Source organism: Pseudonaja textilis, chromosome 4 (assembly GCF_049901715.1).
Source record: "Pseudonaja textilis isolate UNSWEBS1 chromosome 4, rPseTex1.2, whole genome shotgun sequence".
Classification (NCBI taxonomy): domain Eukaryota; kingdom Metazoa; phylum Chordata; class Lepidosauria; order Squamata; family Elapidae; genus Pseudonaja; species Pseudonaja textilis.
The window spans coordinates 909,433-930,104 of record NC_141993.1 but is presented as its reverse complement, the minus strand read 5'-3'; the positions used below and the strand labels follow the sequence as shown (position 1 = coordinate 930,104).

General features: G+C 39.3%; 1 protein-coding gene across 1 annotated transcript in view; it reads right to left on the bottom strand.

Annotated features, from left to right (window-relative positions):
• Positions 1-288: 288 nt before the first annotated feature.
• Positions 289-20,672, bottom strand: part of CTNNA3 (catenin alpha 3) — a 711,430-nt gene continuing 691,046 nt past the window's right edge. The window contains exons 17-18 of the mRNA XM_026714519.2: positions 18,999-19,133; positions 289-876 (exon numbers count right to left, since the gene is read on the bottom strand). Coding sequence (XP_026570304.2) covers positions 589-876; positions 18,999-19,133 — 423 coding nt within the window. The 3' untranslated portion in view covers positions 289-588. The remainder of the gene's footprint in view (positions 877-18,998; positions 19,134-20,672) is intronic.

Below are 20,672 nucleotides of genomic sequence, written 5' to 3'. Positions count from 1 at the left end.
AGGATGTGGAAAGTAAAGGCCACAGTGGTCCCAGGTCCTAGGACACTGTGCCAAACTCATAAATTCCCAGATCTCTGGTAGAGTACCTGAGATTGAGGGAGACAGATACCATCTTTAGTAGTTAGAAGTGAACCTTTTATGTAACTATTCCCTTCTACACAACGTCAGTCTCCCAACCAGGCTTTTGCCAAGAAATACTAAGATATGATACATGTGAGCAACTTTAAATTTTGAGCAACACTTCCCATGATTAAACCTGGCACATTATGTTCAATTAGTAGTGCAACGTATGTCAGTATTTTTTATGTCAAATGCAAAATGGTGAAATGCCAAACACACCAGTGAGTGATCAATACAAAAATGCAGTTAAGCTTTTAAAATAATGTGCTGAACATTCCTCTTAACTGGATAGAAATACTCTCAGATCCTTCGTCGCCTACAAATGAAGTGCCTTAATGCAACACAAAGTTAAACACACAAATGTGAAATGTTAGTGCATTCGTGGCCTTAAAATAGTGGGGAAAGTAAGGGTTTGATCTCAGCAGCCTCCTCATCTAGGCAAGCTGTGCAATGAGCAGAATAACAATTTCAGGGTATTTCTCTCCCTCTGAATTCACTCATGATTTGAATGGGGTGGATCTTCTTCTTAGCTGAACCTTTCCTGATGGCTGCGTAGATTTCCTCCGGCTTCTCTTTCTTAATCAAAGGTTTCTTTTTGGGAGCCTTCATCCGCCACGTCACCACAGGATGTCGCGAGCCAGCAGGACTTTGAATTCGGATAATCTTTGTGGAGGCGATGTAGGACATTTTCACTGTCTGCACCACAGCATTCATCAGGTTTTTGGCCGCTTGAATCAGCGAAGTCACACTGTCTAACTGTAAGCAGAAACACATCTATTATAATCTCAGAAATGCCTGTTGTTTCCTCTTGTAGCCTTGAATGTACAGAACATAAACTTGATTGTGTCAAAAATAACATGCAATGCTGGATAACAGAAATAAAAGGGGGAGGTGTCACTTTAATGAGGTCCACCTTAGAGTTTCTCAAAGTCTTGCTAACAGGTTAAACTAAACACAATAACACAATTAAGAGCTGCAAAACAAGTCACCATTTTTTTGTAATAAACAAGAATTGGAGTATACTTTTGTTTAGAAATAAAATTTCACATGTTGTAATCCCAGATTTTTGCAATTCCAGAAACCTGTAATTTTGACAAGACATCCCAACAAAATAGTATTGCTCAGATAGCTGTCAGTCACTTACCTGAAGAAGACAGAAAACATGAAACAATTAGAGATAATAATTGGATCCATGCTTTTTTATTTTATCTGAATGTTTGAGAAAATGTTTACTACCTTCAGTTTCTATGGTGGGAAAAATGAAACTATCTAAAAGACATCAGAAATATTGATATCTATTAGTTTAATTCCTGGAATGGAAACAGTTCAGCTTCAAGACAAGAGAAGTTGGTCATGCAGTGAGATACTACAGATAGTCCTTGACTTACAACCATCCATTTAGTGATTGTTCAAAGTTACAACAGCACTGAAAAAGTGACTTATGGTCAGTCTTCACCTTTATGACCACCACAGTATCCCCACAGTCATGTGATCATGCCCTTTTCCAATATTTTACTTAAAATACTCAAGGTAACATGCATTTCTTTTTGTATAAGGATTTTGCTTATTAGTGATGGTAAGATTCCCCTCTGTTCAATGTGAAATAGGATGCTTGAGAAGATGGGCTTTTGATCTGATCCACTTTAATTCTTCTCACATACTTGTGCTCAATACTTTTCATTATATGCAAGAGAGATGGAAGCGTTCTTAGTATCCAAGGTATCAATGTAAAAGGAATTGTATGATTTGTAACATAGACTGCATTGCATTCGAATTGTATCATATTTCATTTTGTGTACAGCCCTCTAAGTTCTTTAGCATTGCTTTCCTTGTACATCTACAGTTTAAGTTTCCTGTGCTGTTATTTTACATTGGAAAATTGGAAAAAGGGATAAATATACTGAAATGCATACCGGTGACTTGAATGAATAATTTTCCAGCCTCTAAGAGTCTCTGTGCTCATATTTAATTACAGGGATGACAATTTCAATTTAGAAATGCATTTCCACTTCAAATTCTTTTAAATAATGCCATACGCTTGGATTTATATTTCCCCAATCTTCACATATGAGCATGTGCACATATACACATCAAAAATAAACCTGATTATTCTGATCATCTTCTGAGGTTTGACGGGAAAAAAGGCATACAACGTGCAGCTCCTTGACATATTTTTCCTCAAAAATCGTTCAGTGTAGAATTAAGAATAAGAAAACCTTGTGCCAAATTGAAAATAGATTACCATGATCATTTTTGTCCTGCTTGAAGGGTTCCGTGTGGCTGGCTCTTTCCTGCTGTCTTATGATCCAGAAGCAAAGTCAACAGGCCTAGGATTCACTGCAGGCTTGTTGACTCCAAAGCAGCTAAAGCAGATGCCCCCACAAATGTCTAGTCATAATGTTAGTATGGGGTTTTAGACTCCAGATTCCAGACGCCTCATCTTCCCATTCCTACAAATACTTATTTCATCATTCCAGAAGCCTTGGTAAGCCGTCTTCCTGGTTAGGACCTTGTTGTGGTTCGCCGGCAGCCAGTGCAGATAACAGCGGAATCGGACAGTAAGGAAGAAAGGGGACCAGTCGGGAAGTCTGGAGGGGACTTGAACGAGGGTCCTGTATCCGATGCAGAGATGGAGCCAGGACCATCTCGGGGTGGAGTGCTGCCTTCGGAGCCTTTGGAGTCTGGCAGCAGCGAAGCAGAGGACCCAGGGGAGCCTGTTCCCAGTGCGCATGTGCGCAGAGCTGCTAGAAGGCAAGAGCAGCTGAAGCAGAAGGGGTGAGTCAGTAGTAAGGCTGGGAGGTGATTGCTTCTCCCCTAAGGGATAAAAGTCAGGCCTCAATGACGAAGAGCTTTGCAGGAAGCAAAGTAGTTCAATTGGTTCTGAGTCCTCCTTGAAGCTCCTGCGTACTTTGGTTGGTTTTTTTTCTGATACTTCAGTTGGTTTCTTTTATAATTAATTGGATGCTTCTGATTTTGGCAGCATTTCACAGCACTGAAATGTGTGTGCTTATCTTGGGGAACTGTTTAAGCTTAGTTCTGGCTGGGAATGAAAACAATTCCCAGCGTTGCAATAAAATAAGTTTTGCTTTTAAAACAAGTTTGTGATTAATTATGTTTGATGAAGCCTGGGTCAGAACAGACCTAGACTGGACAGGAGCATGGGAGTGGAGCAGCAAAACCATATCCATCATAGATTTGGTTCTTGCCACAATACCATTTATTGATATAGGTAGTCCCTGACTTAAACCCAGTTCCTTAGCAACCGTTCAAAGTTACAGTGGACCCTCTCAAAAGTACTTAAAACCTGATTCTGAAGTTCTGACAGCCAGCTCCTGCCCGTGGTCACCTGGCTGCAGGTCAGGCACTTGGCAATTGGCCCACATTTGCAATCATTTGCAATGTCCATGGTCATGTGATCAGGGTCATGGTCAAAAACTGGAAGTAAACCAGCATTTACTTCTGGGTTTTGTCAAAAATGCCCCCAATGTGTTCATTTTACAACTCCACATTTGCTTGGCAACCATCATGTTTGTTTAATGACTGTTGCAAAAAAGGTCATAAAATTGGGTCAGTCACTTTATGATCATCATTAACTGAACAACCATAAAGGACAGGCTCCATTATGCTTGTAAGCCAGTGACTACCTGTAGAAAGGCAAATTTGCATCACATTAATTTTTACATTCTTGTTGTGAAAAAAAAGAAAGAAAAATGCATATTCCCAAAATATTATTCTATATATATTTGACCTTTTAAATAAGTAATTAAGTCTTGACTACACAAAATAATATTCATCAGTGTTTCCACGGTGTTGCTACAGTGCCAATTTATAAAAGGAAATTATTACATCTCTAGCCATCACTGTAAGTAAATCTCATATTTCTAGCACTTGAATAGTCTTCCTTCTCTGCGAACCCACGTGCCATAAAAAAGATATTCCAAAATTTCAGTACGTAATTTAATTACATTTGCGATCTTTAATGCAATGATCTTTCTAATACCATTAGAAGAATTTTGTGAAAGCAGTCCAGGATAGGATTGTCAGCCTTGGAAACCATTTTTACTTGGATATTAATTTTTAAAAGACTATTGCAAGGTAACTGTTCCCTCATCTATACAGGCAGTCCTTGCTTAGTGAAGCAATTTAGCCCCTTAATCCCAAAACAGTCTCAATTTATTGAGATTGGGAAGTCCAGTCTTTAAGTGAAGAGGTCATTAAGTAAAAACACAATGGTGCTTACAGCCTTACCTCGGCTCTCCTTTGCTTTACTGACCAGCAGAGGTCATGAATGTGAAGGGTTGGTTTCAGAGGTGGTATTCAGCAGGTTCTGACCAGTTCTGGAGAAGTGGAAATTTTGGGTAGTTTGGAATACCACCTCTGACTGGCTCTGCCCCCATCTATTCTCTGCCTCCTGAGTCCCAGCTGATTGGCTGGGTCTTCTTTTGTTGCGCTGCACAGGAGAACGGAGCTGGAAAGCAGGTTAGTGGGTTGGGGAGAGAATGGGCATTTTACAGTACCCTTCCTCTGGAGTGGGGTGGGAATGGAGATTTTGCAGTATCCTTCCCCTTCCACGCCCACCAAGCCACACCCACAAAAGCCATGCCCACAGAACCAGTAGTAAAAAAAAATTGAATCCCACCACTGGTTGGTTTCAACGTTCCTTTTTCATGACCACTGTAACTGAAAGTCATTAAACAAGAAAGTTGCTAAATGAGTAGTGCAAAATGCACTTGCAATATCCTGACATTGGCAAGCAATCCCTTTTAAACATTCTGTGAGGAATGTGACAGACAAGGATAAGAATATTTTGCTGAACGAAATTGATCTTAGGGTCTTAGAAGAAAAACACAGTATTTTTAAGACCTTCCCCACTGATTAACAGGTTTAATATATAACCAAACCCTCACTCAGCTAATTGTATTCTTTAGCACCCATTTGCTCCATCACTGACTACAATACCAATAGCCATGTTGAATGGACCGCTGTGGTCTAGTGGATGGCAAGGAAGTTCACTCCCAGAGTTGTCTCTAGAAACTCACATTCCAAAACCTTTAAATTCTGCTACAGCCATGAGATTTTCCTTCTAGGATCCATCATTATTGACCCTTCAGAACTTTTGTGCCCTAAGCATAGCCTGCTCTAAGTGAAGATGGAAGAGAGATGAGAATTATTCAGTCCCCTCTCTTTGAGGGGCTACCACAAAGAAGAAGGGGCCAATCGATGTTCCAAAGCATCTGAAGGCAGGACAAGACGCAATGGATGGAAACTAAACAAGGAGAGAGGCAACCTAGAACTAAGGAGAAATTTGCTGGTAGCTAGAACGCTTAATCAGTGGAACAACTTGTCTCCGGAAATTATGAAGGCTCCAACACTAGAAGTTTTTAAGAAGAAATTGGACAAACAGTTGTCTGAAATGGTATAGGGCTCCCTGCGCCCCCACAGGGCTGAACTAGAAGATGTCCAGGGGTCTCTTCCAAACTCTATCATTCTGTATTCTACATTCATCAGTTCTCCAGTTCCAGCACAAATAAATATTATTTCTTTTTGATGAAAAATCTTTTGTGACAGCTTCTGCTTTGTAACCCCCATTACTGCAGATCAACACAGTTTCTATTTTAAATTCCCTTTAATTGCTCGTTATGACTTTTTAAATATTAGTTGTTATATTTAATACCAGTTTTAATATTCCCCTTTCCTTTTTACTTTGAAGTATTTTGTTTAGAATATATTGCATTTCTTTTCATTACACATGAATGCGTAGCTTGAAAAACATTCATTATAATTCTAATATAATAAAGAACAATGCAAAAACATAAAACTAATGATTTAAATATTAAAAGGACAGTCAAGAAAGCAACTAATGAAAGCAGGCAAAAGCTAATAAATATATTTTCAGTTTCAGATACTCCATTTTATTTACAAGTTGAGCATCCCTACATAAAATAACCACATTTACCACACCTTGGTAAATTTTGCTTAGCAACTACTAGAAATGTATTGTGACTTTTGACTTTATTCTTCCCCTTTAAAAACAAAATCTGTATACAAAATTAAATGATATTTTGACAGTTAGGCTTCCCATGGAAATTAGAATAGAATAGAACCACAGGGCTGTAAAGGACTTTGGTGGCCTTCTAGTCCAACTCCCTACCCATGGTAAAAAAACCTTATTCCATTCTGGACACCCACAACTCCAGGAAGCAAGCTATTCCATTGATTAATGATTCTCTCTCAGGAAATTTTGTCTTAGTTCCAGGTTGGATCTCTCTTTAACAAGGTTTTATTCTTTGCTTCTGGTCCTACCGTCAGGAGTTTTGGAGAATAAGTCAACCCCTTCCTCTCTATGGTAGCCTCTCATGTACAGAAAGACAGCCATCATATCATCCCTAGTTCTTTTCTTCATTAACCTAGTTCCCTTAATCATTCCTCACAGGAGTTATCCTGCAGATATTAGCTGAGTTCTAGTTGTTTTGTAGCCCATCTCTTAATTCATTCTTTAGGCATTTCCATTGTTCAATGGGCCTTGCTCCACTACATTGAGCTTAATGTTCTGCTGTGAAACCCTTACACTCAAGGCAATGTTCACTTAGGCATTTTGTTTTGTCTTCACTACAAACAAGACCTCTGTTTCAGCTATTTTCTGTAGGTTACTCAAGGCCTTCTACCTCCATAGGCATGGAAAACTGATGAAGTAAGAATCTTCTTATATGGGTTAAAATATTGGAAAGCCTAGACTTTTATCTTCCAAGGATGTTTCCTTAGATGGCGTCAGCACTCAGCGGAAGAAAATGCATGGCTCTTACATCTCTTAGAAGGGCATGTGTGTTTGTTTATAAGCTATGGCTTTTCTGCTTCAGATATCAAAGACAGGAAATTATTTCATGTATTCAAAGGGGGAGAAAACTCTGATTTATACAAGTTTGGCATTTCAAGACTAAAAGTAAGTTGTTTAATACTTTCTAATATTGAAGCATCATCATAGCATTTCTGGCGTTACAGTAAATGGCTACAGTTGATGTGGATATGGACAAACTCTATTTTTGGAAGCTTATATTTTTAAACCTACAAAACAGAATCAAAAGAAGAAAGCTGGGGAAGATTTGACTGTTCCACTTAAATCTGTTTAGGTGGAAAGGGATTCCAAGAGAAGACTCCTAATCTGAGCATTTAAACGTCACTTCATAGGCCTTTTATCTTTCCTACTTTGAGATATGTTTTCCAGGTATGAAAAAGAAACAAACTGCACAGAATTTTAAATGAAAAACAGCATTGCTTAGGCCCAATCAGTCCCTAACATTTGTGTGAATGAGATAGGACAAGTCCCCAATGAAAGTTGTCCTTAGCAAACAAATTGGGTCAGATCCTTATTGCAATAGAATGAATTTAAGAGGATAACAATTGGGAAATTCTATTTTCTGGTTCTGTAATTTGCCTCCATTCTCATCATTTCTACCTGACTGTAAAACGAAGTCCTGTGTATTTAAGAAAATGGGAGAGCACTAAGAAATTTTAGAATTATGTATTAGACTGTATTAGACTGCAAAGCACTTTTTAAGAACCCTAGGAGAAGACAGAGGTGGTATTTCCATACTGTTGAAGAAACAATATGAATATGTCTACCCGAAGCTGAGGTCAGCTCAAAGGAGGACTGACTATCACCATATGATTGACATGCTGGCAACTCAACCAACTTCTCTCTTGCTTTAGCATCCAATTTTGAATATACAGAATGTATTGTGCAGTTCTTTATACTGGGATGCCGAGTGGCATCAAACTTTGTTGAGTGTCAAAACATATAACTTGCATACTGAAATATGTTGGTAAACATCAACCCTGGGATCAACAAATATCTGAATATTGTCAGAAAGCCAGCAGTATTGATCATGCTCTGGAAACAACTTTATAGTAAGCATAGTAGAAGTCTTGGTGTACTCTTTTATGTTTCATATGCCCTGTGAACAATCAGGAATCTTTTATATTTTACATGATTAAAAAAATCATGATTAAACATTTAATCATTTACCCAAACATTTTCAATCATTTAAGGATTGTACTTAAGTTCTACTAAGTATCAGTTCCAAGACAAGGAACATTTTAATCTACCAAGGAACTCTATTATAGTTCTCAAAGTAGCAATCATGGAAAAAAAGCACAGTTGAGTGGAAGATTGCTGAATTGCCATACATTAAAAGTTTTCAGGCTATCTCAGAAGGTCTCAACAATCCCATGGAATTTTAACATATTACAATTAATAAGGTATTTTAAATCTGTGTCACCTCTAGTTTACAACCTCACAACCATCCTGTCTTCTGTCTTCCCTTCTCTCCCACTCACCACCCTCCGGCTTAAATCTAACATCTGTCCAGCCATTCCACTGCATCTCTAAAGTATGTATTTAACAACATTTGTTTGTTGGAAAAAGTGCTACAAGGTTCCATTTGATTTTCAATTCCAAAACTGAATATGGAATATGGCAAAGGAAATCGTTTATGCAAAATTATCTGAATTTTGCTTTGCATATAATTATAATCCAACATTTTCATTTTTCTAAATGTTGCAATGGCATTGAGTTTAACAGTTTTATCCCTCCCATGTGACCAGGTTGACTCAATATTCTAAAAAAAAACCCTCCATCAGATGAATCTGAAAGTTACAGCATCATTGCCCTCAATTATTCAGGATACATAAGTCAAGAGAATTCATGTTTACATGGATGAGAAACTGTCTGAAATTGAACTGGTATGGTACAGAGAATTGGTACCCAAAGGTAAATAAATATTCAGTTTTGTTGTCTCCCATGTGTGTTTCAAAAAATGAAGCTCGTTCTTCATCTTACAAAGAAAATTGTCAATTCTGGTAAATAGGAAAAATTGCTAGGTGTGAATGACAAACAAATTGAATAAAAGTGACCTCTGTATAATAAATTATGCTTTGGTTTGTATGGGTAGCCCAGTTGGCAGTGGAATAGCTGATACTGGTTGATGGGAAATTCCCCTCCCCCACAGATTTGGACCTGATATTTGGATGAGAAACCACCAGATAATCCAAGGCTTGGAAAGATGAAAACCCACCACAGAAGACAGAAGCAAACCATATCCACATTGTAAACGTCATGGAACAGTTCGCGTGGTCACAAGTGGTCAAGCTTGTCTTGAGCAGTAATTATATTACCTTATCATAATGCCAATGTATTTTCCAATGTGAGCAGATCTAATTCGTCTCCTTTCCTCCTTTAGGCTACTTTCTTTTAGATGTAATATACAAATTTGGAATTACTGCCAAGTACTGTATTTTATAGTAATATATTTGTAGAAATTGGAATCCTGGGTGAAATAGAGAAATGCCAATGGGGAAAAATAAAGGTTAAATCTACAGCTCTCCTTCTTAGTTTCAAACTTACAAAATAAGTTATTATTTTCACAAGTCTCCTCTCCCCAGAGGTCTATGGGGTATGGTGAAAAGAGTCAAGATGGTGGCAGTCTCAACGGTCCAATCAATCTCTGTGGGGATTTTTGTTTTGTTTGCAATCTTGATTTTTTTTTCTCCCCTCCCATATCTCATGCACATCCTTGCTTCTCTCAAATATTTGATATCCAATAATCTATTATATTTTTCAATATGTATATGTATCAAAAGAATCTATCTAGTCTGGGCATGAAACATGAAGGGTACAAACTAGAAAAATAAAACCAGATGGATTTTCCTTCCAATCTGTCTACATGCTCTCTAATCCATTATTGCCCTGTTTCTCAACCTTGGCAACCTGAAGATGGGCAGACTTCAACTCCCAGAATTCCCCAGCCAGCAAAGGGAGTTGAAGGCCACCCCTCTTCAAGCTGCCAAGGCTGAGAAACACTGCATGACTGCATTAGGAGAATTTCTGGCACTGAAAGGAAAAGGTAGGGGGAAAAGGAGAGGTACAACCATTTAGGCAAATTCGTGGAATTGGAAGCTTGGATTGGATCATGGAATCGGTCCTGGCAAAATTGAGCATCATTAAAACTGGCCAGAAGCAAGTGTTTGTGATAAAGACAGTTGTGCCCTCAGCCCATGCTGCAAGGGGGGCACATTCACAAGTAGCAGTGGTGTAGGGAAACTTGCACCCTCTTCCTTGAAAAGGAATAAAAACAGCTGAGGCTAGAAGTAAGATGTCATATTATGTCATGAGCATCTGTCATCTAAGAGTGGTATTGTTTATGCCATTGTTAAAACTTTTGAACATGGAAGATGAGCATCTGTCATCTAAGAGTGGTATTGTTTATGCCATTGTTAAAGCTTTTGAACATGGAAGATCAAATAATAGGGTTGGAAGGCACCTTGGAGTAATTCTAGTCCAGCCCTCTACTCAAGCCAGAGACATTATACCATTTGGGACAAATGGCTGTCCAGTCCCTTCTTAAGAATCTTCAGTGATGGAGCACCTGCAACTTCCTGTTCCATTGATTAATTATTATCGCTATCAGGAAATTTCTTATTTCTTAGTTTTCTAGGTTGGATCTCCCTTTAATGATCTTTCACCCATTACTTCTTGTCCTGCCCTCAGGTGCTTTGGAGAATAGATTGCCCCATTCCTCTTTGTGATAGCCCCTCAATTCTTCTATCATGTACCTCCTGGTCCTTCTCGTCATTTGACTTGGTATACCTAGTTTCCTCAGCCATTCATCTTATGGTTTAAGCTTGTTACCTGTAGCAGCTAGTATACTAATACTTTGCCTTTAGTTGAAGAATATAAAACCTTGTTATTCTTAGCCATCTTTACTAACTTCAGATCCTTCTTTTACTTTCCTGGCACTCCCTCTACACTTCCAGCCTATAGAGTAGACAAGGACTGCTAGGAGTTAGCATTTGTTGCAAATCTATCCCAGGATTTGTTCAGGCAGGAGGATAAACCTGACAAAGGTTTTTGTTCTGTCTCACCTGTGGCCATGAGGCGAGAGTCCAAATGTCCAAAGGAAAAAACACAAACAGACAATATCAGGAACAACAGAGTTAACTTTCCTTTGGCTGAATTCGTCGTTGGCAGTTTTCCCAGAAACTGTCTGCAAATTCTGATAACGAGCAGAACTATAAATCAGAGACGAACAGCAAACAGAATACTTTGTCCAAATGGCAGAAGCAAATTAACAAGTTTGACCCGAACGGGGATTCAAAGCTAACACGCCTCCTTATATTCCCTGAGGGGCATGTCAGTCTCTTTCCTCAGTCCCTGATTCGATGTCTCCTTCCAGTTTGTGCTTGACATTTGTGCTTACGTCTGTTCCTTGCATCAAACCAACATTCTTCGGTTTGATCTTCATCTAAGGACTCCGGCAGGTTCTCCTGATTATTTGCCGACACCTGAGGCACAATCAGGGAGGAAGTTCCTGGAGAGGAAGACGACTCCGAAACTTCCAGCAAAGCAGGCTCAAATCTTAGAGCCAAGTCCTCCTCTTCCTCCTGACTCCCATTAATGTCACCCAACAAGGCAGGCTCAAACCTTAATGCCAGATCTTCCTCATCACTCAAGCCTATGCCTTCTGACAGAGCAGGTTCAAACCTCTGAGTCACAACAGGTTTTGTAGATGGCAAGTTCAAATTTCTGTTTATTCATCTTCACTTTAGCTTCTTAGGGCAACATCAGTAAAAAGTCTCCCATTTTTTTCAAGTTCTCTTCTCAAGTTTTCATTTTAGCTATGTTCAGCCTCTTAGAAGAAAAAAATTCAGGACAGCCTATGAAATGTCCATGCTGAATCCATTTGATTAAATTGTTCTACTCTTCTCCCTAACTCATTTGTGGAACCTGGTCTCCTTGCATTCCTTCTTTGGTGTCCATTGATTCAACAGGATGCAGTCACTCAACAGCTCAGATTAGACAATCTGTGATTTTCAAGATATACTCATTGCAATAGCACAGGGGTCTTCAAACTTGGCAACTTTAAGACTTGTGGACTTCAACTCGCAGCATGGCTGAGTGGGGAATTCTGGGAGTAGAAGTCCACAAGTCTTAAAGTTGCCAAGTTTGGAGATCCCTGCAATAGCAGATCTTCAGGAGATTTTTTTCCCCCCACCTTTTCCAGTTCAGCACACAATTGTTCATAACAGATAATTACAATATTTTCTTCCTTCAGTTGAACTCTGGCAAATTCCTATCTTTCTTCCTGTTCCCTCTACCGTAATTTAATTTTGCCAAAAAAAACTTAGTGTATTTAGGTTGTTCTGCCAATCTTCAAACTGGGTGGTCTTTTTATTTCTTAAAAGTTTCTACTTCCTTAGAAAGCTATAAAGAAAATGCAGGGTAGTCTAAGTCTATGGTGATCATTAAACTAGACTTATCAATTTCACAATTCATATAACGGAAAAAAAAAAACAGCTCTGGGATGTCTCACTAGAATCTCCAGCTCTCTGTAGAAATTGTTGACCATGCCATAATTGCTGGGTTAAAACAGAATAACCTTCAGAAGTATCATATATTCATGGAATAAATTGTTAAAATTACAGAATGGCTTCATTTTACAATTTACTTTATTCATCTCTTGTTCTCACTCATTCATTCATGAGGGTTTTGTTTTGTTTTGAATATATATGTATTCTAGGCAGCAAATTTTTGAGAGCCCTTTTATAGAACGGTGACTAGACAGCTTGGGAGTGGCAGGTCTTGAGAAAGAAAGAGCTTTCAAATGAAAGGAATTCTCTTATGATGCAGTTGACATTCTTAAAAAAGATGATCAGACATTTTCCCTTCGTTTCTTTTTCCTTCCAGCAAAACCTCACAAGTGAGAAGATCATATCTTAAACTCTGGCACCTTAAACTTGTTCTCGAAAGCAGATATTAGCTATGCAATACTTCAAAGAGCAGGGGAATCTCAATGTATTAGTATGCAAAGAAAAGGGAAAAAAACCCTGATCTCTCTCTGTGTTTGTGTGTCTCTGTGTGTCAGGGTATGTAATTGGGAAGAAGCGTAGAAGAAGATGGAAAACTCAGAATACCGACAGAGCTGCCTGAGGCAATTTCTCCCCTCCCCCTTGCCTTTTGCCTGCCAAATTGATTTTCTGTCCAATATTCTCTTCTGTTTAGCAGTTCATTTGTCATTCTGCCAGTGGGGGGCATTTAGAATGATTATGAAAAGCTGCCGAGGTTATCACTTTTCTATTTACTTTGCAGCCTTATAAGAACTTTATTAGAGGAACCTGGAAGATGATTGGAAGGGGCAGGAGGAAGAGTCCTCTCAGGGTGGCTTCCAAGTAAACATGGCTCAGCCCCCAGACGTGTCCCCTGCCCCCTTGGCCATGCCAGAGTGGAAAACAAGTGGGACTAGTTTCTCCATGCCTAATCTGATGCAGTAGTAGCATTCCTACACCAGCCTTTTATTTATTTATTTGATTTGTCAATTGCTTACAAGATAACAGGTATAAGTAAAAACATAGTTATGAATACATGGATACATATAAGGGAAAAAAAAGAAACAATAGGACAGGGATGGTAGGCACGTTGGTGCGCTTATGCATGACCCCTACAGGTCTCTTAGGAAAGGGGTGAGGTCAACAGTAGACAGTCTAAGTTTTGGGGGTTTGGGGAAGAAACCACAGAATCAGGTAGAGTATTCCAGACATTGACCACTCTGTTGCTGAAGTCGTATTTCCTGCAATCAAGTTTGGTGTGGTTAACCATGAGTTTGTATCTATTGTGTGCACTTATGTTGTTATGGTTGAAGCTGAAGTATTTGTTGACCGGTAGGACATTGAAATGTATGATTTTATATACTATACTTAGATTGGACCAAAGGCGGCGTAGTTCTAGGTTTTCTAGGTGTAGAATTTCGAATCTGGTGGCATAAGGTATTCTGCAACGAGTAGAGGAGTGGAGAACTCTTCTTGTGAAATATTTCTGGACTTTGTCAACTGTGTTAATATCAGATATGTAATGTGGGTTCCAGACTGATGAGCTGTATTCAAGTATTAGTCTGGCAAATGTTTTGTATGCCCTAGTAAGTAATGTAATATTACCAGAGAAAAAGCTACGTAGGATTAGGTTAACAACTCTTAACGCCTTTTGGGCTATGTAGTTACAGTGGGCTCTAGCACTTAGATCATTAGAGATGAGTACTCCAAGGCCCTTTACAGAGCTTGGATCCTCAACAAGGTCTTGACTATTCAACTTGTATTTTATTTTCTGATATATTTTTTTTGCCAATATGTAAAACAAAGCATTTATTTGTTGAGATTTGAAGTTGCCATTTGTTTGACCATTCTGATACATAGTCTAGGGCAAACTTACAAATGACAGAGCTGGAAGGGACTTTTGAGGTCTTCTAGTCCAGCCCCCTACTCAAGCAAGAGACTCTATGCCATTTCAGACAAGTGGCTGTCCAATCTCCTCTTAAAAACCTGCAGTGGGGAGCACCCACAATTTCTGAAGGCAGGGCATTTCACTGATTAATTGTTCTTACTGCCAGGAAATTTCTCCTTAGTTCTAGGCTGGCTCTCTCTCCTTGACAAGTTTCCATATGTTATTTCTTGTCCTGCCCTCAGGTGTTTTGGAGAATAGTTTGATCCATTTTTCTCTGTGCCAGCCCCTCAAATATTGGAACCCTGCTACCACGTCCCGGCCTAGTCCTTCCCTTCATTAGACTAGACCTTCAGATCTATGCCATCCTCCACTGCCTTCCATAAACAGAATCTAAGGCAAGGGTCTTCAAGCTTGGCAAGTTTAAGACTTGTGGACTTCAACTCCCAGAATTCCTGAGCTAATGTGACCGGGAGAGGAATTTTGGGAGTTGAAGTCCACAAGTCTTAAAGCTGTCAAGTATGAAGACCCCTGATCTAAGGTTTTCCCGTGCAAACTACACAAAGGAACCCTCCACCCTCCCAATGTCAGGCAGCAGCTCATGAAGCTTGGATAGGTGAGATGCAGCCATGACACATAATAGCAAGCAGAAAAAGGATGAAATTAATCGGCAGATTTTTTTTATAGCAAGTCAATGCAAATATATAACAAACCTGATTTGCTATCATGTGAAATGCTACTACAATCTCGAGATCAGGTCCCCCCCGTTCCTTCTTTATGCACAGTTCATTTCCCAATGTGGCAGAGCCAGAAGGAATGTGGTAGTCTTGCCATATTGCAGCTTAGCATGCTTTTTTCAAGGACAGCAGATTCTGTCGCTTTATTGGCAAGATTTGTTTTCTCCAATGAATTTTCACTGAACAGATTCACCAAGTAATTATTACCATCACAATGACAGAAGCCCCTAAAGCAAAATTTCTTTTTAAAAATTTTGATCACTGGAGCAACTTGTTGGTTTTACTCACTGGAACACTTGAATATTTTTCCTGATGAGAGTGATTTGCTTATTTAAAAGACATTGTTCCCATGGATTGAGCTTGATTCCTGGTTGTCCCAAAAGTGCTTTTCAAAGGCAAGTGGATGATCATCATCTTCTTCTTCTTCTTCTTCTTCTTCTTCTTCTTCTTCTTCTTCTTCTTCTTCTTCTTCTTCTTCTTCTTCTTCTTCTTCTTCTTCTTCTTCTTCTTCTTCTTCTTCTTCTTCTTCTTCTTCTTCCTCCTCCTCCTCCTCCTCCTCCTCCTCCTCCTCCTCCTCTTCCTCCTCCTCCTCCTCCTCCTTTTTTCCTTAAAAACCTTTTCCTTCTCATCCAAGAAGTTTCTTCAATTCTAACTGCATGGTGGGGAATGGTTGATTCCTGGTGATTTCATGGAAAATAATCCATTCTCTTGTAAGCTTTTTATGTTTTGCTGGTATGTTTTTAATGTGTGGTTAGACATTCAGAATCCCATTTGCAAGAAGGTTAGCTTGTGCTAAATAAATAACTTTAATAAATACAAGTCAGCACAGTTTTATTGAAATAATGCTAATTGGTACTGCCTTCTACTGCAATGGTATGTGATTGATTGATTAATTGATTGATTATATATTTATTTCCCAGTCTAGCTTCTCTGTTTTTATTCTTTAGAATTGAGAAAGTCAGTTAGGTGATGAGCAATTGCAAAATAGAAGCCACCAATTACACAAAAATGTCACTTCAAATAAAAATCAAGATAGGATCATATATCTAAAAGTTTTAATGAAATTTGAGTATCATGGTTTTGTTCTTTTATTCTGGTCCTATAGTTTGCTGTGCCATCAATCATCCAGATCTGAGGCATAACTGTTCTGGCAGACAGTGTTAGCACAGTGTCATTTTTTAAAAAAAGACTTCCAAAGATCAAAGGACACCAAGCAATATTTCCTTTAATGAAAGAAGCCATGCATATTGTTGTTTCTGTTTTCAAAAAAGAAACTAAAATTAATACTGAAATAAAAGCATATTCTCTGGTCTCTCTTAACATTTAATAGAAGGAAAAATCCTCTTCAAGATATCTCAATTCCCAGTGACTGTGACATGTTACACCCATGCACTGTTCCTGGCACCAACAATGGAAGCAGTTTGACACCACTTTCTTTTGCAATTTATTCTCAGCTTCTCACTTAACCTTCAGCTCTAGGATCCTTTGCTACAGAGATGTAATCTAGTTGATTTGGTCCAGGCTGTAAGGCCAATTTTGCACACTTCAAGGACAGCTAAGACAAATACTATGCTTTTTTTCTGCTTTCCAGGAAAATCTGCAGTGCATTTGACAAAGAGGAGATTTTATTTATTTATTTAGCACATGGCACATGTTAGCCAGGGATCACTGATGTGGCTGGATGCCTCTGTGAAAGGAATTTTTTCAGGTGGTGGTTATCTTTACCTGTGAGATGCCCAAATGCCGATAGGGTTATTGCCGATAGCCTATTCCCCGATAGGCATTTGGGGAAGGCTCCTTTCTTATCCCTATGCAGTTTATTCGTTCACGGGAATCAAAATGCCGAGCTGCCAGACTCAGCAGTGCGCAGGCCCAGCATCTTGCCACATGAGCCACCATGGCTCCTTAAAGAGGTGGTTTTATAGGCACAAAGAGAGGATTGCATATTAGCCATTTTGGGCAGCCATTTTGCCCAGGTATAGTAGGTTATTGTATTTCTTTTTTCCTGGGTTTACACAATATGTTGAATTAATCAAATGAGCTAGGTTTACATCACATGATAAAGTATGATATTAAAAGAAAAAGCCCTAGCCAAAGCTAATTCAGCTTTGTAATGTGCTAGAAATATATCTACTAGAACTTGAACTGAGCTAATTAAAAATGTGATGTGGAAACAGCTCTAAAAGTGATGTAATATTCAGCCTTTTCAGTCTGTTTTAGTATTTGATCCTTGATTTTAGCTGTGTGAGTGTTGAATATGTACTTTCACAAGGATATGTCATGTATTTTCCTGCACATGTCAATGAAAGCGCATAAGAGAGAAAAGGCAATCTGAAGGGAAAGTTACTAGAACCTTCAGCACCATTTTCCTTTCACACTCTCTTCTGTGTGTATATGTATGTGTGTGTGTTTTAATTTTTGTGTTTGATAATAGATCTGCCATCATCACTCCTCCCTCACAGATATATACCTGAATGTATCAACACATAGACACAACGCTTGACTCTCAGAACTAGTCAGAGAATACTCTGGTTCCATAAAACATATTTTAGGAATCCCACTCTCTCTTATTCTCACCTGGGGTACTTTTGGATAGACACAAATTTTAAGCTTGACACAATAGCTGACTGGGGAATTATGGGAGTTGAAGTCCATACATCTTCAAGTTGCCAAGGTTGAAAAACACTGGTCTAGGCCATTACAACTCAAACTAGTTTAGAGGCACATTTTATAGTTAGGTTCCCTATTTTATTGAAAACAGGACAGTCCTACCAGATATTGCTAGGATGGACAAGAGCTGAAATCCACAACATCTGCAGGACATTAGACTGTTTGTATACAACTCATCTCTACTGGTCCAACTAGACTGAGCAGAACTGACGTGGCATCAAACACTGTCAGCTGGCGGGGACCAGAAGATGAGTTTGTTTTGCACACTGGCCCCTCTTACATCTTGCTTTTGGAGGGTAGAATGGTTCCAACTCTATTAGCCTTTTATCAGCCGCTAAAATCTTGGCCATGTTCCAGTTCCTGGGGTGCTGAATGTATCAATGATCTCATTTCTTGGATGTATTAACTGGCCAAGTATCTTGCTCCTATGTATATTTCATTTGGATGCTTTTAGGGTTTTAAAATGTTTTTGTATTTTTAACTGTAATTTATTTTTTGAACTGCAAGACATTCAGACTTATTGACTGAGATAGGCAGCTACTGAAATTGAATGAACGAATGAATGAATGCAAATACCTGTCGCTTTTTCTAAATGTAATTATTTAGTTCATCATGTAGCTAAAAAGGAAGATAGCTGTATGGGAAATAAAAGGTTTGCAGAAGTGCAAAAATGTTTTATAACCCATAACAACATGATAATAGCTATGGGGGGGGGGAATAGAAATTTGGGAGGTAAACATACCTGAATAAAATAGCCACACACACACCCCAAAAAAACCCACAGAACTGAACAGGGATATTACATATACCAGCTTCTTGTTACAAGATCCACTTATTACTATTATAATTTATGTAAAGAAGGCAAAATCAGAAAATAGGGACCTACATTTTTGTATTATCTGGAGCAGCATTGCAAATCCCTCTATTTCCATAGTTAATCATATAATTCTTCAATCGTGCCAGGATGATAGAAATATAACTTCAATTTTTTTGAATGGAAATACAAAAATGAATAATAAATGTATGACAATTTACAACTATATTAAAACACTAGCATTCATACCCACAATGAGCTTATTCAGACAGGATTCAAACTGGTTTACCCACAAGAGGCTTACATTTCATTACAGAGACGCATTGCCTTGAGTCTGGGTTGTACCTGGAAGAAAACAGAATCATGTAATTCCTTTGGGACAGTTTTCACTTACTGCTGACATGATGAGTTCTCCACCTAAGTTCTGGATTTCAGCTTTGACTTGGCTGCAGATTTTGAGTTGGTGGGAGTAGAGCTTGATTTGTTCCAAGTAAGCGAGTAAGTCTTGCTTACATGACCAGTCTGGACACTAAAAAACAAAAGCAAAAATGCATAGTAGTATGATTGGGTTAACTACTTTTAACATCAGGGATCCAAAAGAAAAGTGAGTTAAGAAGGTGTGATAACTCCCTCCCCACAATTTTCCTCTCTCTCTCTCTCTCTCTCTCTCTTTTTTTTTTCATTTTTAAACAGATATTCATACTATTTAAAGTTTATTTATCTATTTAAATTTTAAACTGATTTCAGAAGAAGCACTTATGCATTTCAGAAATGGATTCTAGGTTCCTGGAGGGAAAGGTCAGGGAAATGAAATGAAAACAAAATATTCATCGAGGGTGAGCAAATAATTATGTTGTCCTTTGGGTTTTGGCCATCTCACAATCCTGTTTATGCCCGCTGTCTTTTCTCCAGGCATCCTAGATATCTTATGCTCCTTATCAAGATTTATGTAACAAAGCATTGCTTGCTGGAACTCAGATGCTGGCGAGCATCATAAATTTACAGTTGCTCTATTGTACCGCTGCCAGTTTGCTTGTTTGATAGTGTTATGCTGTTTTTACAAGAGGGACATAATAATGAACTCCATGTTGTTTTATGCATCTAATACCTATGTGGCGGTGATGGGGTTGTTTCAACTTGTTTTTTTTTAATGTCTGGAAGAGCAAATACAAATGTCCCCTTCAGGAATAAAATATTATGGAGCTGAATAATCACCCATACTTGTCATTCTGCAAAACATTATGAATAGTATCTTCAGTGTGTGTTCTCCTATTTCAACGAGTGAGTTTCTGTGACCTGAATGTGAAAAAGACAACTGACAGCATTTTCACATGCAACACAGAGGTGGTATTCAACCGGTTCTCACCGGTTCTGGAGAACCTGTAGCAGTGATTAGGCATGGGTCGCGTTACTGTTAGTAACTTCTGGCTGGCCACGCCCCCAAACCGGTTCTCTGGTGGCTGGTCACTCAGTTGTCCCACCCACCTGCTCACACCGCTCGCCTGCCCGCCCCCAACTGAGCAGCCCTGATCTGCCTGCCCTGCTCACAGGTAAGCCTGTGAGTCATGCTAGGCCCTCACCCACTGCGCAGGGCCTTTCCATGCCTCCCCCCACCACTGCTGGGGACCTTTCCGGGCAGGAGAAGGGGTGCTGGGCCAGTCCAGAGAGTGGAGGGGGGGCAGAGGTGGCGGCAGCGCAGCTATGGGAAGCAGCCCCAGGAATTCCTGGCCTCTCTTTCAGAGAGCGTCTGCCGCCCTCCCAGCCCAGCAGAGCAGAGCAAGCGGAAGAAAAGCAAAGGGAAAGGTTTTGCAGATTTGGAACAGGGGAAAAAGAATTAGCAAGACCAGCTCCACTTTTTGATGCAAAGCACCTCAAGCATCCAGTAACATGATCATGCAGTTGATAGGTGACCATCTCCAAGCAACCCAGAGCCTACAGGAGTCTTCTAACTCTTGATAAGGTGATTTGGGGTCCATTCACAGCATGTCAAACCAACATTCACATTGTCCCCACCGCTCCTCTGGCTCACTGCTCATAAGTTCTTCCAAGAAAAGAGGTGTGTGTGTGA